The 21035-nt window shown below is 37.9% G+C and overlaps 2 protein-coding genes and 1 long non-coding RNA gene across 5 annotated transcripts in view; 1 reads left to right on the top strand and 2 right to left on the bottom strand.

Moving 5' to 3' along the window:
* LOC135799289 (heterogeneous nuclear ribonucleoprotein K-like) overlaps positions 1–18652 on the bottom strand; it is a 33868-nt gene extending 15216 nt beyond the window's left edge. Inside the window, exons 1-3 of one of the 3 annotated variants that reach the window (XM_065312314.1) lie at positions 18461–18652; positions 13894–13947; positions 6368–6430 (exon numbers count right to left, since the gene is read on the bottom strand). The gene's annotated coding sequence lies outside the window, so the exon portion shown is untranslated. Of the gene's footprint in view, positions 1–3895; positions 4136–6367; positions 6431–6893; positions 7053–13893; positions 13948–18460 lie in introns of those variants that run through there. The other 2 variants (XM_065312315.1, XM_065312317.1) reach the window with 2 other exon arrangements.
* A 298-nt stretch (positions 18653–18950) lies between these two features.
* Positions 18951–19571, top strand: LOC135798305 (uncharacterized). Its single transcript, XR_010549687.1, has 2 exons — positions 18951–19174; positions 19228–19571. It is a non-coding gene; the product is annotated as an uncharacterized lncRNA (long non-coding RNA).
* Positions 19170–20785, bottom strand: LOC135798304 (uncharacterized). Its single transcript, XM_065311106.1, has 4 exons — positions 20465–20785; positions 19806–19979; positions 19526–19727; positions 19170–19324 (listed from the first exon to the last, which is right to left on the bottom strand). Exons 1-3 carry the CDS (start codon positions 20551–20553, stop codon positions 19541–19543), a joined length of 450 nt encoding a protein of 149 aa, XP_065167178.1. The 5' UTR covers positions 20554–20785; the 3' UTR covers positions 19170–19324; positions 19526–19540.
* Between the last annotated feature and the right edge of the window lie 250 nt (positions 20786–21035).

The following is a 21035-nucleotide window of genomic DNA, read 5'->3' on the forward strand; positions in this document are numbered from 1 at the left end:
ACTACCTATATCATCATTGGCATTGCTATACGATATCCATAATCATAAATAATTGTTTTATTGTATTTTTTCCTTCTTCGTTATTTACCGTTAATGGATTACCTTTGTAAAAGAGTCCTGAATAGTTTAATGTTTACATCACGCAGTAAACTCGGAGCGGTATAAATCGTAATAAATGCGAGAACTTGAATCCCCGATAATTCACCTTAGTCGAAGAAATTTATTTAAACTTTTTGATTTGCTTTCGTCCAAAGTATTTGAAGACACCGAGTGTGGCACACAATCTCTCACCTCGTAAACTTGTAGAATTTACTGTTTCGATGTCGCGGCGGTTTCATAATAGCGCGACGCGCTTGTATAACGACCCATTCGCATCGGTTAATTTTTAACAGGAAAAAAAAAGAAGAAAAAAATTAGAATGCTCACAATAATTTATCGACTTGTTTGCGTTCTCGTGCGCGCTCCGCTTGTTTATTACGCCGAATCCGGCTCATCAGCAAATGTTCGGCATGCTATCTCATCCAAGTTGTAACATTCGGTCAATTTCAGTTGCGAACCAAGTTTCAGCTTCAATGGCTGCTCGAAAAGTGCCTTTTTTCCGCGTCCGACTTTCCGTATTTTTAAGACAATTAGGAAGGCGATGTATTGCTCACAGTCGCTACTCGCTTGATAAAAATAGATTCTGCTGGTAGAAAAGGATGAGATTTATTAGGGTGTGCTCGAGAAGTCAACGATGCGCTATGCGGCGTTGGTAACCAGCACGATTAAACCGACTAATAAATTGGGCATCTTTATGCATTAAATAATCGCTTCTTCGACGACAATCCGTACGACGACTAAAAATAGTCGCTGAACGCATTTCAACCAGCTCAAATAATACGCACTGGTCTATTCAACAGTAACCAACATCCGCGTTTTCGAAAATTACGTCTCAAAAACGCAAAGACATCATTAATATTCGTCAAGCGTCATTCGCCCAGGGAAATAAATTACAAATTCCGAATTCCTCAAATTACCTCCGCCAACCGTGACAAGCCCGTAGATGACAAAATATAAGCTGAAGCGTCACGATGTCTCACACAACATCCATGTCTCATCTTGATATTTAATTATATATCATAATAACAACAAAAAAACGTTGCATACTAGCAATAGCTAGCCTTGTATACTTAAATTTCAAAATGTTCCTCGTAACCTAAGGATATAACAAATTCCGCATAATATATTTTAATAACTCATTTCTTCCAAGACCTAGGCGTGGATTTACGAGAAATTAAACGCTACATAATTAATTTACAACTTTCTACAAAGCGATGAAACGAACCGTGCCTTCTTCACCTTCACGTTGAACGTGACGCAGAAGTACAAGCCATACACAAGCTGCAGGTACTAGCATTGCGTACATAGTCTCTGAAACTGTAAACTCTAACTCTACACTCACGTTTCGTACTTTTTCCCAAACTATCTATCGATACATCTCAGTGTGCACATCGTGCAGTGCAATATATTGCGCAGCATGTTCGTTCATTTGCGTTGGCAGCGATTTAGAATTTACAATTTTGCGTTCTCACGGGTTGGATGTGTACCGCCGCTTCTTTCCGCGGCTCTAAGTCACCGGTAACTACCGCACAGAGAGATAGGACGTGATTTGTGCGCGTTTGTTTACACGTCCAATAAACAGTCGTATGTGCGCGCGACATGCGATGCGATCATCACCCTCATGAGTCGAGCCCACAAACCAAGCGAAACCAGGACAAACTCTCAACTAGCCTCGGCGCGTACAAGGAGAAACAAAACGGATAAAAATTTAGTTCACTTAGTCGGTGCGCAGCAACGCATTATTTCACGTGCGAGCAGCTAGTTAATGTTAGGAAACTATTCAGTGAATGAATTTTTGTGTGCGTTTTCAGGTCAACATTTTCGACAAATAATCTTCTAAGAGCGTGCAAAATGTTCAATTCTTGACTCTAGTACGTTTTTTGCTATTAAGCTGTTAGTCTCGGTTGCAGTCCTACAAGCGTACAATTAACTGCGTTTTGTTTGTAGAGATTGATAGATAGAAAGCTGTTGCATTAAGCAATTAATACGAGAAAATGCACTTCGTAATTGAAGGAAACAAACACTAGAGTAGAAATTTCTATTCTATACTTTTCCGAAGTTTTTATGTATTTCTTATTTCGTATTTTATTAAACGACCCTAATATTAAATTTTACAGTATTTTATTTCTATGGGAATAATATAATATTATATAGTCAATTCTCGACTTCAGCTCTAATAACCAATAATTACCGGCAAATATAATGAACGTATGCATTGATTTACAAATAATTTATTTGTTTGTGTCGCTTTTAAATCAACCTGTTTACGGGCGCACCACGCATGCTGCACGAATACGAAGCAAGAACCGAACGCATATTAAACGAGTGAATGGTAATTGACAGCCATATAAATGTGTAATTTGCAAATATCCCATTTACAGGTATTTTCAAGGCATGACTGACCTGACCGGCTAATGAAAACGTAAATACAATTCCTATATTTATGTTGCAAAGGCATTCTGTACGGAATGTGTAATTATATACGGAATGTGATAATCAAAGGTATTTGTGGGCTTTCAAATGATTGCAAACAGCGGTAACAAGTCAATGTGGACTTTTAGCGATTCGCGGTGAGTTAACATCGACCTTTATTCTTCTGCCATGGTGACGCGACCTCACGTGGACTTAAATGTTGAATACGTGCCTCGCAAGTATACTGAGAGAACCCAGCCAAGGCAAATAAACAATTTTGATAGGTATTTTTTGTGTACCGTCTACATTATTTTTAACTCTCATATAATTACACCGTCGAAATGTCTGGAAGCGTTTGAGGTATGTGTTTTATTTTTCAATCCTTGTCGTTAACGCAAAGTAATAACTTGAGACACACCATCAACGAAGATTAGAAACTTTGATGCTTGAGATTATGGCGGATTCTTTGCATTAGTCGCGGCTGCAAGTACAAGCATATTCAATTTCTCGTGTACGCCATTATTAACCTGCGTTAGGTAGCCTTGCGCACGAAAATAAAACAATTTATGTAAATCTTCGATTTCAAAAAGCGTTACACTTTCACTTTAATTTACATTTAATATGTAATACGCGCGTGCGTAGACCTAATTAATGAAAGTTGACTAAATAGTGCAGTGTGTGGTGTTTTGGGGGTTTTGCTACAATTTTAAAGGCATTAATTGATAAATAAATATTTTTCAATATTCAATAAAATACTCCATTTAACAAACCGATTTAAACTATTCCTGGTTTCAGATTTTAACTCTAATATATACCGAATAACATCTCAAAGTCACTCCAACTAGTTTCAACTTGATTTATTTGCTAGCAAACCGAAAATGTGACTGTTGTTTCAATTTCGAAACTTGAAAATGATGAGATGCAGCGAAATATTGCACAAAGTGTTAAAAATAAGCCCAGCGAGATTTCAAAAGGTTTTAGCATGAATACACGCACGAAAATAGCCAAGCGTACCGCCGCATGTCTAAGGCCGCTAGCCGAGCGAACATGTCTTAGGTTTGACGTGCGATAATTAATGAACGGAAATGAGCCGAAGGTGTGAGAAACGCGCACGTCTCACTCACAAGCCGCCAAATTTTAAACTGCAAGACGAAAGAAAACTATTTGTTACTTTTTTACGATATGATTAACTAGCTTCAACTGCCACCAATTAACGTAATTTGCTTAGGTAAATATTCCAAGTGCGCAAAGCAATAATTTATTGCTTACTAGTTATCGCCGACGCAAGTTCAAGGCAAGGCAAGGCAAAGCAAACAATAGAATAACAAAATTGTCATAAACACACCATTAGAATTGTATACTAGTAAAAGAAAAAATTAATTACCTTCGGTGACAATTGATATCAATAATCAACGTAATGCCAAAAATACAACACAACGCACAGGGGAACAACGTCCAAGAATAATTCTCTCGTGACACTGAACAAATCACTTTCATTCATTCGACGACGCACATAATAGCAACTCTCGAGCCGGTTGCTCTTGGACTGCGTGTCCTCGCACAAGAAAACAAGTATATGTTGAGAGCACAAGCGCAAAGTCGTTGTACGCGATTGTATGGTCGACGGCATACTAGGCTCGCGGTCGACTTTGCACCGAAGTACGCGGAGCCGAATCGACGCTCCCCCAACAATCGTATCATGAACTCATTCGAGTGTTGTAAAATATAACATACAAGGAGATATGGGAATTCCCAACAAAATTCCAAAACCTACCATTTTACAAAGTAGGCACTTATTGAAGTCAACGTTTCGAACACTTTATGGAGCATTATTAAAAACGCCTTGTAAGCATCCAAAGTAATTCAAAAAGTACGTGCACAATTAAGTTATGGCTGATGGGTAAAACGGACGTTTTGTATGCCGGAAGTGTGGTTACTAATAGTACGTCGTTACCCCCGAAACTGCGCGTCGGTATTAAGCTTATAGAGAAAACTGTTTTCGCATAGTAATGCAAAATAAAGTTCAAAAAAATGTTTAACGCAGATTTAACAAAGGAAAAAATACAAACATACCTGCTTAATGCAGTTACAAACTAATTGAATTTACAGTTAATGGGTGTGCCGTGTATTCAAATTAGATCATGCTCAAAGCTAGAAAATTGTTTTGTTTCAACCTAATTTAATAGCTATTGTTTTCGTTGAAGTAATAAAATAAAATGTGGAATGTTGGGTATTCACAATATCTAATAAAAGGCAAAATTGTCGGTTCCAGTTGCTATCAAGTTAACTAAAAGTAGACTAATAATAAACGAAACATATTACGGATTGCACATTCGATATATTTTTGGAAGTTCATAAATAGATCCATTAGGAAAACTTGATATGATGACACTTCCTAAATCCGATATCCCTAGATTAAAATGACAAGTTTACCGGTCTCCCGAACTATAAAATATCCCAAATGATTACTACCGGGAAAACTTTAAATATAAATAGAAAGGTTACTCTGAAGGTAATGCAATACCAGGAAGGATGCTCTTAATAAATATTAGCGTCGTGCAAAGATAATATGCGCATATGCAGTCTATTTTGAGCATCTAAAGCACATCTTTGAAACTTACTTAAGTGCTTTTGAGGCCGACTTAAATTTATTGTGACATTTACATGTCACAATTTTTTTCAAATTTTATACCTACATGCGAATTGCATCGAGTGAGTGTATTTCCAATTTTGAATCGCAAACTTGTGCAAGAAGTGACAGCCCGACGGTTGTGTAACATAATGGCGGCGCGTGTTTTGCTCGACCACCCATCAGCCACACAACATTTTGTAAACAAGCTAATGTAAGCTAATTAATTAAAAACTCTTTCGCACGTCGTTTTTTTTTGGTGGCATGCTTCGAACACTTTGATGTTACACTTTCGTCAGTCATAAATTACGCCCAGTAATAAAACGGTAACTCGCATGGCATAATCGTGCTATAATACGTCAACGTCAAGAAATATAAAGGTACATCTTGTAGTCTTTTTTTATGTGAAACTTCTATTCCAATTAGAAAGATAAATATTTTCGCGAATTTCTTCCGGGAATAAATAATGAATGAATATATTATAAATTATCAGTATAGTAAAACGTCGAGAAATAACAATTTTCTTGCTCATTTAAGTGTATGTAATTAACGTCTAATAATCTTGATGAAAGCACACGCGACTTGTTCCTGGCATTGCGCTAATCTACTATTAAAGTAGCTTCACAGTGGAAGACGTTTGCTAGGCAAGTCAAAGAGATATAGGAAGCAGCAAAACCACAGGATCAATCAGAATCGCTTTGCACGCTTTACTTCACAATTAGAATTATCTAATTTGAATTATCGTTTGAGGCACGCACAAAGATCAGAACGTTCAAATTAGATATACCACAAAGACGCAAGTAAAATAATTTAAATGTTATACATGAATCCAGTTGGCGGTTATCATGTTATGATTGTTATAATTTAACTCAAATGTAGTAGAAAAATGGTTTGAGCATATTGTGACTGTTCCTTTGTTCGACGAATAACGGAAGGAACAAACATGCTCGGTGGACAATTACGTTTTATTTTTATGGGGCGTTCGCAGTCGTCATTTCATACGCGCATTAGCCGATGAACTGCAGCAGTTTGCGTTCGTGTTGCACCGTCATTAAACACCCTCGAATTGTGGATATTCGATGTCGGCGACACGGAAAAAAACTAGAGTGAAAATACTAGGCAAACACGCGACAGACTATAATTTTAATTTTTTTGTAACTTCCAGTTTTCTGCTGTAGGAGTTGATGATATAATGGAATTATCTATTAAAATGAAACTAAAACTCACCCTGAATTAAATGATAATTACGGTCGAGTCGGATCCTCCGCGTTGTCCTGTCGACCTCGACTTCTGTAACAAAATGACAAGGAATGAATATAAATTAAAAGTTGGTAACACAGATGCATGTGTGTGAAAAAGAAGTGGGAAACTATTGAAAAGAATTTCGATACGGTTCAGTGCAGTTGCCTTAAAGTGTGATGTTTACAAGTGCGCTAAGAAAGAGCGGAGTCGAATAAATACAGATGAGATAACCACGCTTCAATAGATCTTCCTCTAGTGTAGAGTCTAGTGCATTTGCCGATGCTGGAAAAACAAAACGTGCAATCGGCGGAGGCGCCCGGCTCTCAGCAGCGCGCGAAAACGTGCAAACCAACCACCACGCTGGATGTGCGAACAACAAACTCAAGTGTGCGAAACTAAAAGGAAAACGAGTCGACTCTCAGAACGCGCACAACGCCGAGTACACAAACAACAACCCCTCGCGATCACACACGCTCGTCGAGTGGGAAAACCGAAAAACAAATAAACTCACACTCGGCGCGCCTGCCTGTTCGGATGCGATTGGCTATGAAAACTTGTAAAATTTTCAGAGTAAGACTTTTCCTGATGAATTCGTTGATGGCTTGTGGCGGTGCTGTGTGTTTGCAGAGACTTATGATCGAGAACTGCGCGGTGCGATGTCTTGCGAGGTACTGACCATCGGTCGAGGACGACCATCAACTTATCATTCCCGCATCTCCCCCAGGATGCGTTGCCCATTCGCCCAGTGCAAATGGGAGCCACGGGAGCCAATGGCGCCGATGCGTGGCCGCGATTGATTGTTGTTGTCATGTAGTCATGACGACCAATTTCCGAATACAAACAATCGCCGGAGACCTGCGTTTTGACTATTGTTATTGGCGTTCACCCCTTCCGTGCTGTCCAGCCACATCCACTCGTAAAAGTAACCTCAATGCTCCCTACCACTCTAGGTAGGTTTTTGTATGAATAAAAAAACACATCGCGTAATGAGCGCTTGCATTATCTGTCTTGATGGCATTTCGATAAATTGCTCGGGCGTACGCATTTTATTTGTACGTAATTAACATAATGGACACAATTTACTCTAGGCATCATGAGCATATTTTAATAGCACATTCTGGGCGCTGCCATTTGGGTGATGTTATTATTCGTGAAATGTTATCGTAAAATTAAGACATTTATTTTATTAGGCTTCGTGTTGAATTGGCACAGCGGCGTCGAACAAGCACGTTGCGTTAAATAGGTACTGCTTCTAATTTTTAATCAGCGTATGAAATACTGCTGATTATTCCACTAAATGGAATATGTTATTTATTATTACTTGTATGAACAATAAAACATTTTATGAATAAATGCTAATGTACGTGCGAATGAGCGTTTATGTGTGGTATAAAAGAAAATCGAAATTTTTCGTAACACATTTTGATAATAACAATAAAATGAGTCATTTTTACCATATATGAAACAATGGTTCACAATCAATGAATCTACTTAAATTGTTCAATTGCAGAACTATAATCTGTGTGAAATTATTAAACAATTTCTGATTCTGCGAGAATAATCACGAATCTCAAGGTCAATATGACTTATTCCGAGAGCAAATTCAAGTTTGCTATGAACATTTACTCCACTCAAATCTTTAAGCAAACCTGGTTTTGCAGTACTATGATTACTATGAATTTTACTAACTGCACCCTTGTGTTAACCTATGAAATTCGGAGAATATTCTACATTAGACCAATACCTTTCTTCAATTCGAAGAATGAGAACAATTGTATAATGTCAGTCCTTATATGATATCTTCAAAGAACTAGTCCCTTGCATAAATGTGATTATAATGCAACACGAAGAATGACACGCCAGCAGAAGATTCTCAAAACCAATGGCTTTTCCCTCGTCTATAATAAAAATGAAAATGACGAACATAAAACAAAAAAGAACCAATTTATGTATTAACCCATCGCCTATTCTGTAATATTAAACAATGAATGCTCTACGCAATACAAATATAAAATTCAGCCAACTTTGTATCGGTGGTAGTTAATAGCACTGCATATTAATAATGGGAAATAAATCCCTGGACGCGCTGGACATAATAAAAAATAGTTTCCAACTATCACATAGATGGTATGGTACATAATTATAAAGTTGCATTTAAACGCTGGACGCAATTGGGATTTCCCACATGAATTAGTAATCATAATAAGCTATTAGGCTAAATTACGACGTGGCATAGGAAAATTACAGACTGACATGGGAAGAAAACATGCTAGGGATGCATGCGGCATGCAATCGACTTCTATATGCGTCTAGTTATCAAAGACGACGAGCATAGGTAATTGCGAATCGAAGACGCTGAAATATTGATGATGCACGGATGGTTAACATTTCAAGCGGAACGTCGAACCAAATTACAAGTATGAAAACCAGAAAAGTATTATGCAGTCACAACTGAATGCTGAATATTAATTTTTAATCAGATGCGGTAATAAATAATAGTTTCATAATTCTTTCAACAATCGGCAGTCGAAACTCATTTCACGGATTCGCTGTCATTTTACACTCGACGGTTTGATTTATGAAACATGCGTATGTTATTTGCAGAATTTCTGATAACGCACACTGAAACAAATTGCGCAGCCAGCAAAATAGAATTTAATTCAATGGAAAGTTTGCTGTAATTTACCCTGAACATCCTGTTAATTAACGTTTGTCGTGTTTGTTCTTCAATTATTCCTGCACTGACGAAGTTTAAACAGTCATTCATTACCTCTACTGGGACTCTATGCGACGATCAAACGCAAATGACGCGAGAGAAAAAAACAAACTTCACAAGCCCAATCAGAAAAATAAGGAAATAGTTTTCCACAAAGTATATAAATAAATATTTCCGTGGTATTTGCCTTACAGATAAAATATGAATGTTTGTTCTATTTCAGGAATGTTTCCAATCGGCAACTATAGAAAACACCGCACTTACTCTGCTTACAGTGCAGTGAATCCGTGCCACCGACAATATTATAAGCGCAACCAGGCCTGTCACATAAGCGGCGTGTTTGCGAACGTGAGTGAACTGTTTCGATGAGGCCAAGCTGGGAAACTTGACAACAATGTGTTATGCATACTCACCAAGAGCACCTCGTTCACATAACGAAGCCTCCAGTAATGCAACATACTATAGGACACCCTTAATGTAAAAATAATCAACGTAAAAACATACAAGTATAATTAATACGAAAAATTTCCAATTGAGTTTTAGTACACGATCTAAAATATTCAACAAGTTGTAGTCCCTCAGAATGCCAGTGTTGATTTATGCACAATATTCATTGCATTCGCTACGGTTTTACGCTCGCGTAAATATCGTGCAAAATGCGCAAATCGCGGATGTAAACATACACACCCACATCAATCGAGCATAATTGATTGAAACGATTAAAACATAATATTCGATGTCGCTGGCCCACGAAACACGCAAGTAGATCTGTTTGCAGTCTAGGTTAATTAGCACGATCTAATAACCCATTCGGCACAAGCGCAATGATTTAAATTTAGTGACGGACCAAAGCGGAATACAGCAAAAGTCCAGGGGAGATTTTGTGATAGGAGTAAAACTTTCGGTCGGACACTACAAAATTTCTTGGCAATCGCACGCCATTCGCACACTGGTTGCCTCTTCATGTGTTGCTTCCGATGCGCGAAATTACCATTGAGTGAAATATTTCCAGGACTAATGCTAATTCAAATTTCAAGTGGTGAGGAGTAATAGAAACTATAATTTATGACAAGAATTCTAAATCATTGCCATTTGCTTCTATTATTAATCAAAATCTCCAAACATTGCAGTTAATGTAAAATGTTATTTCCCGGCAACATTTCAATTTCAGAGATTCACGAAGAACGCATCGTTGAACAAACACAATTTGACACGGTGCGTATTTTTCTCCTGTCTCCGGTTGCTAAGTTGCCCAGTCATTTATCTTCGCTGATATTATTACACGCAACGAGCCATTCATATATTTCTCGCGAGCGCGACACAAAGCTGCAACACAAGACGACAGGCGAAAATAGTGGCACAGGGAAGAGGAATTCAGCGAAATTTTCCTCCCGTGTGACACAAATATCCTCGGCGAATAGATTTCCCGACCATCCGTCCATATAAAAATACACATTAGGGGACCGGCGTGGAATTGTCGAATCTCTCGAGAATGCCGTGCAAAACAAGAAAATATAGGGGAAAGTCGCTTAAGTCGTACCGTCACGTAAGTCGTACCTCGGTCTTTTCTCTAACTTGAAGGCACTTTATGCAACTTAAAATGCTGTATTCGGGCAGCATGAAATCATACTAGAAGCATATTCTTTAATCAGTTCCCGCCGAATCGGAATTAAGAAGTTATGCGCAAAAATAGTTTTGCTCCTCGTGCTCATCCAATTTCTCCTGGAGCTTGAAAGCATTGGTGGTCAGAAAAACACCACTAAATATGTGTTTCATGTTAAATATTGGTATACATCTATCCATGTATTGTTTTCTACATGGATTTTGTTAAATATTCCTTCTGATATATTGTTTAAGGTTGTTTTAAGCGGGAAGCACATGTTTGCTAACTCGTACCCCTTTGCGTTTTTTAAGTCGTACCTATAGAACATATGGGACTCAAGGTTTCAGCTGCGCCACGAGGCGGCGCTACGGTTGCGCGCCGAAGATACTTTACTAGCGTGATGAGAATAGGGAAGATAGTATGATTCAGTGCCTCAAATGCAAAATTTGGATGCATGACAAATGTGTTGGGGTGTCCAAACGAGTAAAAAATACCTTGCAAATAAATACATTATTATTAAACTAATATATATTCTCATTTTGATATTACTTTGGCATAGGTACGACTTAGGGTATCGATGGTACGACTTAGGGTACCGGTTTGTTAAGTCGTACCGTTTACACATTTTTGTTAAATTGATGTTTTACAAAAATATAAACATTTCTGATTAATTTTTCTCATACTAATTAAAGCTATATTAACTAAAGCAGGTGAATATGTCAAAAAACTGACATTATGTTGCAAAACTTTCAATTTAGGGCCAATTGTATTTTAGGGGTACGACTTGGCCAACCTTCCCTACAGGCGCGCACGGGTAACATTGGCGCACCCAGCCAAAGAGGGTGACATGTAGTGTCACACAAGCCAGACCAGACCGCTCCTTCAGCCGCTGATGCAACAGGGAATTCCCTACTTCCGTTTATGAAGCGCTGAGCGAGCCTACAAGGCACAAACAGATAACAGAGACCCGGGTCGATCGAAAACTTGCTTATAATCTAGAAACTTATTGAATTCATCGCCGGTATATTTTATGATGCGTTTTGGTAAAGTCAGGACAAACAAACAAACTCGTCCGAATAAAGATAAAGCGCAACTTTTCAAGGAGTTATTCCCCTGGAAAAGATGTAACAAATGCCACCGTTCGCCTCAATTAAGATGATTGGAGTAGAAGCGGCGAACAAAACGATTCGAATCGATGTGAAATACACCAATATTAAATGACAGGCGAGCCGAACAAAACGAGGCCAAATAACCTTCCATCAATTCTTGAAAATATTTTCCTGCCAGGGCAGACAGGTAGAACTCTATTAGTAGATATTACATAAATTGGCAACGGACAAACGAAACGAAACAAAACGAATATGAATATAAACGTCACTTGATTTGATATGATACTACACACGCAAAAGACTACTTATTGCATTGATACCATTTTTTAAAATATGTATTAATTACAAATATGTGTACACCTCTAGACGATGTGCGCCAGCGTTCATTATTTTAAGTTTATTTCCCAAATGACGGAAGCGCCTTGTTCATTATTAATGTTGAGCGCTGGCCGCATCAAGGTAATTTGGTTTAGAAGATGCCGCCACGATCCACGAATAACGCCGCTAAAGTTAATATTAATTACACCCGATTGCACGTCGGTGCAATCTAAAGTTCAGCCAGGACGCCATCAAAGAACAACAAAGCGGCGCGCCGATCTCGGACGATATGAAAATGACTAACGACCAAATGAACAAACAGATAATAATCAATATTTAATAGCAATGCTATCTAATAACATTCCCTTTGAATTTAGCCAGTAGCGGATCAAACGCGTGTTCCACTTTAGGAAACGCAACACATTTTGAACGCGTTTACCGGCCAACAGTCGGGAAACTCAGCCGAAAGCCACCGGTCGAACCAATAATCATCGTTGCTTAGAGCCGCTATTGGTAAATAAATGATGAGGTTGTCCATTAAATATGCAGGAAGTAATGTGGGGGTGGTTTGTCGGCCATGGCGGAATCGACGTCGACTACTAACCACCCATACACACCTGTACGAAGCCTCCAGCATACAATCCCATACAGGATATTACGAACAGCCATGACAAAAATAAACAGCGACACGTTTCGATCAGCTAAATGCAGCCAGGGTACGCCGAGCGGAAAACGGCAAGGAAACAGCATATGATTACCTAACGCCCGATACTTATTAAATATTTCAATTATTAATTACGCATTTGTCGAGCACCCAGCACAGAAGGTGCCGGGAGAAGGGAGGGGGGTCTTTTTCCTGGTTTCGATGTCGTTTGTGGTGTGCGACCAAGTTGCGTTGCCTAGGAACGAATGGAAAACCTTCGACACGCGATATTATCGTCAAAACGATCGGCCAGCACTGATAAACAGATTACTCGCCCGCTGTCCATCCATATTTTATTGACAAATTATCCTGCTATAAGCGGACAAACCAAGTTTTGCGCGCGCCATAGTTTGGGAATAAAACTTCCGACAACGATTAAAACTATATCGGGACCACCCACAACAAAAAAAAAACTATACGATCGTACGCACAGCACGCGTTCGACTAAATGGAATTATTAACAGCTATTTCACGACGCACACGCATACACATACACACGTGCAGATGTGTCGTGTGGAATTCGGAAATTCTAACGGTGTGCGCTAACGTAACGCGTAAATAAATTAACACTTGGTAAAATAACAAGTCTAAAAGAATATTTACATGTTGTTTATATTTAGACGCGCTCTGCCAATAAGCTAAGAAAATATTCAAATGTCTCATGTGTTCGCAAGATGAATCGTGAACGGGCGATACAGAACGGATTTTTTGTGGTTTCGTTTAGTTTATAGCTAGTTTACTGCACGTAAAAGAGATTGCAAAATACGCTCATTTTGCTCGCTCGGTATACCAGAGGAGCTGCCATTTTATACCAGACCATTGCGGCAAGAAATATGTTATTTATTCAATTTATTCCAAGTAAAATGCAAATGTTTATCAAACCTAGTTTAAACAGTGCAGGTCAGGTCCAGGATGTGGTCGTTTTGTCCGAAAATTTAGTATCGCGTGCTGCGCGACGCAATTGAAAAAACAAACAATTATATCCGAAATAACTCGCAACTTTTCGTGAATGACATGTACATTTTCTGTGCACAAAACTTTTAGCATAAAACAAGAACTTACCTTAACAGTAAAATAGGCACACGTTTTGGACTCAAATTCGAATGTTGTCACCACCTGAAAACAAACAAATGCAGAAATTTACAATGCGGAAATACAAGTGCTGTACTTGAAGTTTTTATAAACTGCATCTCATTGCACAACTGCCTACGTGTGAAAAGCTCACAGCGCAGACATAAATCTTCATTTCCGATTAATAAAACCGTTTTAAAAGCGTACGCGCGATAAACCATCGCACATTGTGCGACTTGTGTAACCTGTTCTTGGATGTCATTCCATAAAAGCGATACTACAACTCGAATAAACTCAACGAGAGTAGTAGGCTCAGTTGAATGTGCAATACAAGGTGACAAATACGCCGACTTTATACTTGGCATAAAATTAAATGTTATTATATCCGCACCATTTCTTTATCGCCCTTTATATTGGGACGAAGTATTTATACATTTTGTATGCGCTTAAATAAGTTGCGCCTCTTATGCAATTTAAATAAATATTGAACACACATAAATTCGATATCGCGTTCAATTATTCACACGCACACGCCAATCGCAGTTATGTAGTTGCAAAGCGTTGGGAGCACTTTTTGAAGCGGACAAAGCTATACGATGATAAATAATTAATCGACGATTGTCCGTTCAGCGCGCGACAATATAGATATCGTAACCTGAAAACACGTGCTACATGGTATCGACAGGCTCTTTCTGTGTCTTCAAAAATGTAACACAAAGAGACTACAAAATAACAAAGAAATACGCATAAGAAACAGAAAATGAAAAAGAAAAGGCAGGCCACAAACTTTAAACATGTTTATTTTATGCTTTCCATTTGCACAAATAGATACTTTTAGCCAGAATCGAACAATATATTGACTCAGCCTGTATGACTAACACGTACTTAACCTTTTAGTACCTGCGTACCATACATACGGTAGAGTAAAAAATATTTACAAAAGCATTTAGCACTCGTTACAATATCATTCGCAGTGCTCAAAATTTAAATCTCATATCCGAACACATGGTTCAGCAACAACACAACAGCCACATGCGATCGATAACTACAATTCTCGCATGTAGGATTTGTCCGCAGTGGGTAGATAAAAACGGGAGCACAATTTCACCACGATCAGCTCAGTCAACAGTAGAGAGCAACAGAGTAATGCAACCAGTGCGCACGGTATGTTTTTTGATATGGGCGGACGAATGAAAAAATTATTATTAATATGAAACGTGATTAAAGCGACAGCAACATGATTTAAAGTATATTTTAATGTTTAGTTTTAACTAACGAATAAACCTTTTCATCGTCAATATATTTAGCTGGATAATGAATTCCGTTTTAAAACTTACTGACATAAATACAAAGTTTTAGCGTGCTTCCACATTTTTCACTACCAAAGTCATTTTCGAAACATGTTTGGAAGTTACGAGAATCATTTTAATTATCATAAGTGAAATCTTGTAAGAACGCGCAGCTCGTAAATCCTTTCAGCTACAAAACAGACAATAACTGCTCGCAACTATCAACAGAAGCAACCTAAAAGGAAAGAAGCAAAAACTGCGCACTTAAGACGCGTTACAGTTGCGCCTCTATTAGCTAAAACAACCACTAGGTTTCTAATGTTTCAGCACAAAACGATTATCAATGCAATCTTTTCATAAACAAATCCAGAACTAATTTCATCCGGGAAATACAAAAGGGAATAACGACTATAGAAAGTATCTCAACATTTTGCAATACTTTAAATATATAAACATATGATAGCAATCAACCATAAAGTCAAAGAGAAAATGCTTCCGAGTAATTTGCCATTTCGTGATGTTAATTGCCTCGTATATTTTTTCTATTCTCGGTGCTATTAACCCTAATTACCATGCCGTAGCACATATATCATTGTGTGTCTTATCTCATCCCATGTTGATCACGTGTGTGAAGTGAATTGATGTTGTTTACTGTTCATTGTACGTTTTTATGACGTTTTCAACAATACTTAAATATACGTGTTTGTTCATACTACATCCTACACACTGTTACACTTAAATTAATATAGATTCGTTGTTGTTGTTATAGTTTGCGAAGAAGTCGGCCTTTCATTAAAGTGTGTCAAATTTTCTATGCTATTGGTGTTGTTGTTTGTGGTTTAGAGTTGCAAACATTGAACACTCGGATGAACAAATAAACCTATAGAAATTGAGAGTTGTCTTACAAAATTGTGTCATTTTCAATGACATAATAACTTTTATCAAAGTCGTAATAGTAATCGTATTTTTTTGTGATTTTGAATGTTCCAAAGAAAATCTAGAAAAGTTATGGAAATTAAATTATCGTTAAATCCTATTTCTTTCCCTTGCAGCAAAATGCGTAGTAGTAAAACTAATAATTTTAACTAGTGTGAAAATAAAAACGAAAGTAAAAAAGATAATAGCAGTCATGTAGGAAGCAATAAACCAAGGAATAGGAAATGAACGCGTTAGGAAAGAATTTTGCCTGCCTCTGCCCTTTTGCGGCACGCCGATGGACATATACCTTCCCTCCTTCACCCCGCAGGATAACAACGTAAGCACACAGGAAAGCGCGCACGGCACATTAATGATGCATAGATTAGTTTCGATGTAACGATTATATTGAAACATTGATGGATAATGGGATAATGCATTTTGTATCGTATTTGTATGGTCAGACATTTGCGTTGCCTGGCAACCAACCGCGCGTGTGTGTCTTCTTCAAACCGATATAAACATGCCATGTTTATAAAAAGACCAAACACAAAAATAATGTTTATATTTACCAACAGCCTATAGTATTGAAAGAAAAATCTAATTAATTACTACGGAATAAAATTTCAATGAAAATAATTAATTTCCATGTGTTCAAAGTAATAACTTGTTATTGAAAATTGTACAAATGTTGACACGCTTGACACTTTTCCATCGACAGCTACAACCACCAACATTACAAACAAAACAAGGGGCAAATAAAAATCGATACATCGACCACTTCACCTAACACACATATTCAATATTGGAACTGTAACTACAAAGTAAAGCAACATTTGCGATATACACAAGCTAATTATACACACGTAAAATAAATAAGTCACGATAGCAGAAATGCACTAGATAATTATCTTCCACGTACGTATGATTACGTTCAATGTGCGCATGAATTATTAACTTGTGACTAATGCCGTGCATTAGTTTAAATTGCAAGTTGTTAAATTCAATTACTACCGCATAATACATTTCATTAAAGCGGACAAGTAAATCATGATGCTTCAAAGTTTTATTTCAAAAATGTCCTAAATTGATTTCCACACTACAAATTACACTTACTTCCTACTAAAATACCAAAATAGAGTCAATATATTATTTATTTAGTTCATGGCGTTAGTGTGTCTTTAGCATTTGACGTTATCGGCGACGTCAGAAGACTTTGAAGAAATTTTGTTTGTTTTAGTTTGTTTGTTTATTACACTGCAAACATTTGCCTGTGCCTCGTTACGTGTATTTTTCAGGTATACTCCATTTGGATATGGGGCTATGTGCAGAGAGCAATTAGAAATATTCGACAGGACGCTAGGCAAAGAGAATTTGGAAACTATTTTTTAATATGCCCGAGCGCGTGTTAATTCGGTTTTCACGTTCGGTGCGGTTTTCAATTACCAATACTAGTATAATAGTAGTTTCGGTTGGATTTATGGGTTTTTAATTAACGATCTTTTTTTGGAACAGCGCGATGTCACCGGGCGATAATAACTGCTAACTAGATTGATATGGAATTTCAGCGGCAACTTGTCAGCAGGGAAAACCTTGTGATAAAAACATGTTAATAAATATCTATTTTTGACAAGTCTTTGTTAAAATAAAAATAAACTATGGAGGTAATAATGTCTTTCGTATCCTGTTACCATCAAAGAAACATAAAATTATTTAAATTGCACATTTCAATCCGCTTCCTATAAATCACAAAAGTTATGTAGTATTGCGAAATCAAAATACGGAAATATCATTTTCGCTCTAGATGTAAGCAAAGAATAAATCCAAGATTCACGTAAATTTATTATAAACCAAATCAAAAAACGCCCAAAATAAAACGTCGCAATGTTGCAAAGCCACGTGAAAACAAAGAGATAAGTGTGAAATGTTTCCTAACCCGAAACAAACAAAACACGATCTATTCTATCCAACTAGCACGCATACACATTCACGCATGTACACACAGCCATCGTGCCGTGCGGTGCGCAAACCCAACATCGCGTTTATCTATGATCATAATATTTTATCAACATCAACTGTTGTGTTATTACTTGATTTCGTTTTAATAGCAAGCGCGCGGGCAGTGTCGGCGTGCGTCGACAATAATTTCAGAAACCGGCGGCGCGGCATCGATGCCCGCGAAGCGTCCAACCTCACGACATGGCATGCCATCCATGATGATAAAAGGTCGTTCAGCCGGCACAACGACGGCAGCCCCTAGCGCTAGCACGCATGTTTTTATCGATATTTCGCCGACTGCTCGGCGTATGTAATCGCGGCGTGCGGCGTAATTGCAACTATTAGAATATACTAACCTTAATCGAGCCGCTCGTCTCGTAGTAGACCGACGTTGGCGACGCACACAATTTGCAAACTCTTTTTCTATCACTCTGGGAATTTAACGCCGAACGGAAGCAATGGCGCCAGCGATGCTCTGCTCCACAAACAGCTGAATAATAAATGCCCTCTGCACGCACACCACATAGCGGTTCGCGCGCGTCTTGCTTCTGCGCCGATTCGGCGTCTCTTTACTACCAACCGTAGAAGCGTAAATGATACATGCAGCGACATCTGTTGAGCTCACCTAGAGAAGAATAAATAATTTTAGATTACAACTGGTCCCAACGTTTTTAACGCTATAAATATATGCAACAATTTAATTTCATTCATATTGAATTAAACAATTAAAGTTTGCCAAACATAAAATCTAATATTTAAACAAAGAATTCGTCGATTTCTTCAAGAACTAGAATACGTGGCGCCATCTACGGTATTCTAGAAGCATTCATTTCCTATTGTCACAACCTTCAATTTAACAGATACGTTCCAACCAAGTTCAAATCATGAATAGCGCGCTAAATAAACTAAGAGGACAGAACGAAGCTTTGAAATCGAAACTCGTCATAGCTGAGCAACAAAATGCGGAAACCTTCGTTGCTTATCACCAGCATACAGGAGAATATCACATCAATCAATACAAACTTAGGGAGTACAGTGACAATGCACAAATGCATATAAATGAAATCAATGTAAGATCATAATATTAAAAAATATAAACTAATTAATATATCACATTTCATAGGCGTTACATCAGAAAAATTGTAAACTTGAGCTGGAATTACTCAAACTGGAAGCCCTCCTGCAGGTTAAAGATGAAGATGCTCAGCATGAATCACTCCCTGAAATAAGAAACAAAATAAATGCTGTGATTTTGGAACAATCATGTATTAAAGCCTATGTTGAAGATGTAAATAGGCAAATTAGCATTGCCAGCCAGAAAATAGAAGAATTGCAGCAACAAAATGAAGAATGGATGATGAAATGCAGAAAAGAACAAGAAGCTAGAGATGAATATTTGGCGTTTATCAACAGTAACTTACTACAATCATAATTGTTTACAATTGCATTAAATTTGTGTGGACGTTGTTAACGCGTTCTCGCTTCCTTTCAACCTGATTCATCAGATTGTTGATTTTTGTGTTGTTGGCTTGAATTTTCTTCTGCATTTTACGAATTTGTTTATGCAGAGCTATAATTTTGTAATCATCAAAATCAATCTTTCCTGGTTCCACATCTTGAGTACTAAAAAAACAGATAAAATAGAATTCTTAGTTAAATTCTTAACCGCTGTGTTGTACTAATCAAGAAGTAATCACTTACTTTGTCCTCTTTTGGCCAGTCTGTTTCAAAGATTCTAATTCGTCAAGTGCTTCTCCAAACGCGACAAAATGAGCATCTTTTTCCAAGATTTGCCGAAGTGTGTGCTCAATTCCAGTTTTCAATACCGGATACACATATTTTGATAGTGCTTGTACTTTGGCGGCATCAGTCTCACTGTAAACATGAACAAAGCATGAGGAAGTAAATCACAATACATTTGATTGTTCACAGTAGAAACGTGTGGGTTTGTTTTAATTTCCTGTTTATTATCATAATGTAAAAATGCATGCATGACAATAAAAATCCATCGAGTTGAATGCAATGAGGTTGATTAGGCCGGGACTGGTGCAATATGAATTAAATAACATACTTGCCACAGACCACGTCCTAAACACCCACATCTTCTTTCGAGGCCTGCACAAATTAATTCATCGAATAAGCGAATTTTGTTTGTTAATTGCGCGTGCACCATCGGAAAAGCACCGTTATGCCAATCGAAATTCTCAGCTCAAATGAGTGTAGTAATATAATAACAAACATTCAGATGGAGCAAATGAAGCAACAGGGCATTGACATTGTTGCACAGTACAAGCACAGATAAGGTCATTGAGGAAAAATTGAATGGTTATAATATGTTGTGATTAACTTTTGCAGCTTACCTGCAGCTTACAGGACTGACGATTTCGTGCGGAAATTCGTGCAATAGTTGTTTGAGTTGTTCGGAATGAGTGCGTTTCTCACTCGCCATGCTTTCGGAATGATGGTGGCGGTTAGAGCTGGCGATTGCCACGCGGTTCTTTCTTCCTTCGCCAAGGCGAATTCACGCACGAATGGAGTGAGCGAAGAGTGCTGAAGAGCAGATGAGGGACAGATGCAGCCGACTGGAGGCAACACAGGCCGCACACACACGACCAATGAAGCGAAATAATGTGAAGTAATCAACAATGGTCAATGTAACGGCGCGAATCGTTGGAAACGGGTTTTTGAAAGTACCGGTTTACAGGTTTGGCTGCGCGCGCATTCCATTTCGGGACAAAGATGCAACTTTTTGCACGAAATTTGCTAATATAGGTATAATTTATGCAAACATTAATTAATTATGATTAATAATTAATTGCAATAGTTACATTTTACTAAAAATTATCCTATTAATTTAATTTCTCAGCAAAATATGTAAACAAACGTGTGCCATGTAGTGCCATCTCAAAAGTGACAAGGTTACCATTAATA

Source organism: Atheta coriaria, unplaced genomic scaffold (genome assembly GCF_025399875.1).
Source record: "Atheta coriaria isolate IRGN ID8LTWV9N9 unplaced genomic scaffold, Caltech_Dcor_3.1 hic_scaffold_9_pilon, whole genome shotgun sequence".
In the NCBI taxonomy this organism is placed as follows: domain Eukaryota; kingdom Metazoa; phylum Arthropoda; class Insecta; order Coleoptera; family Staphylinidae; genus Dalotia; species Dalotia coriaria.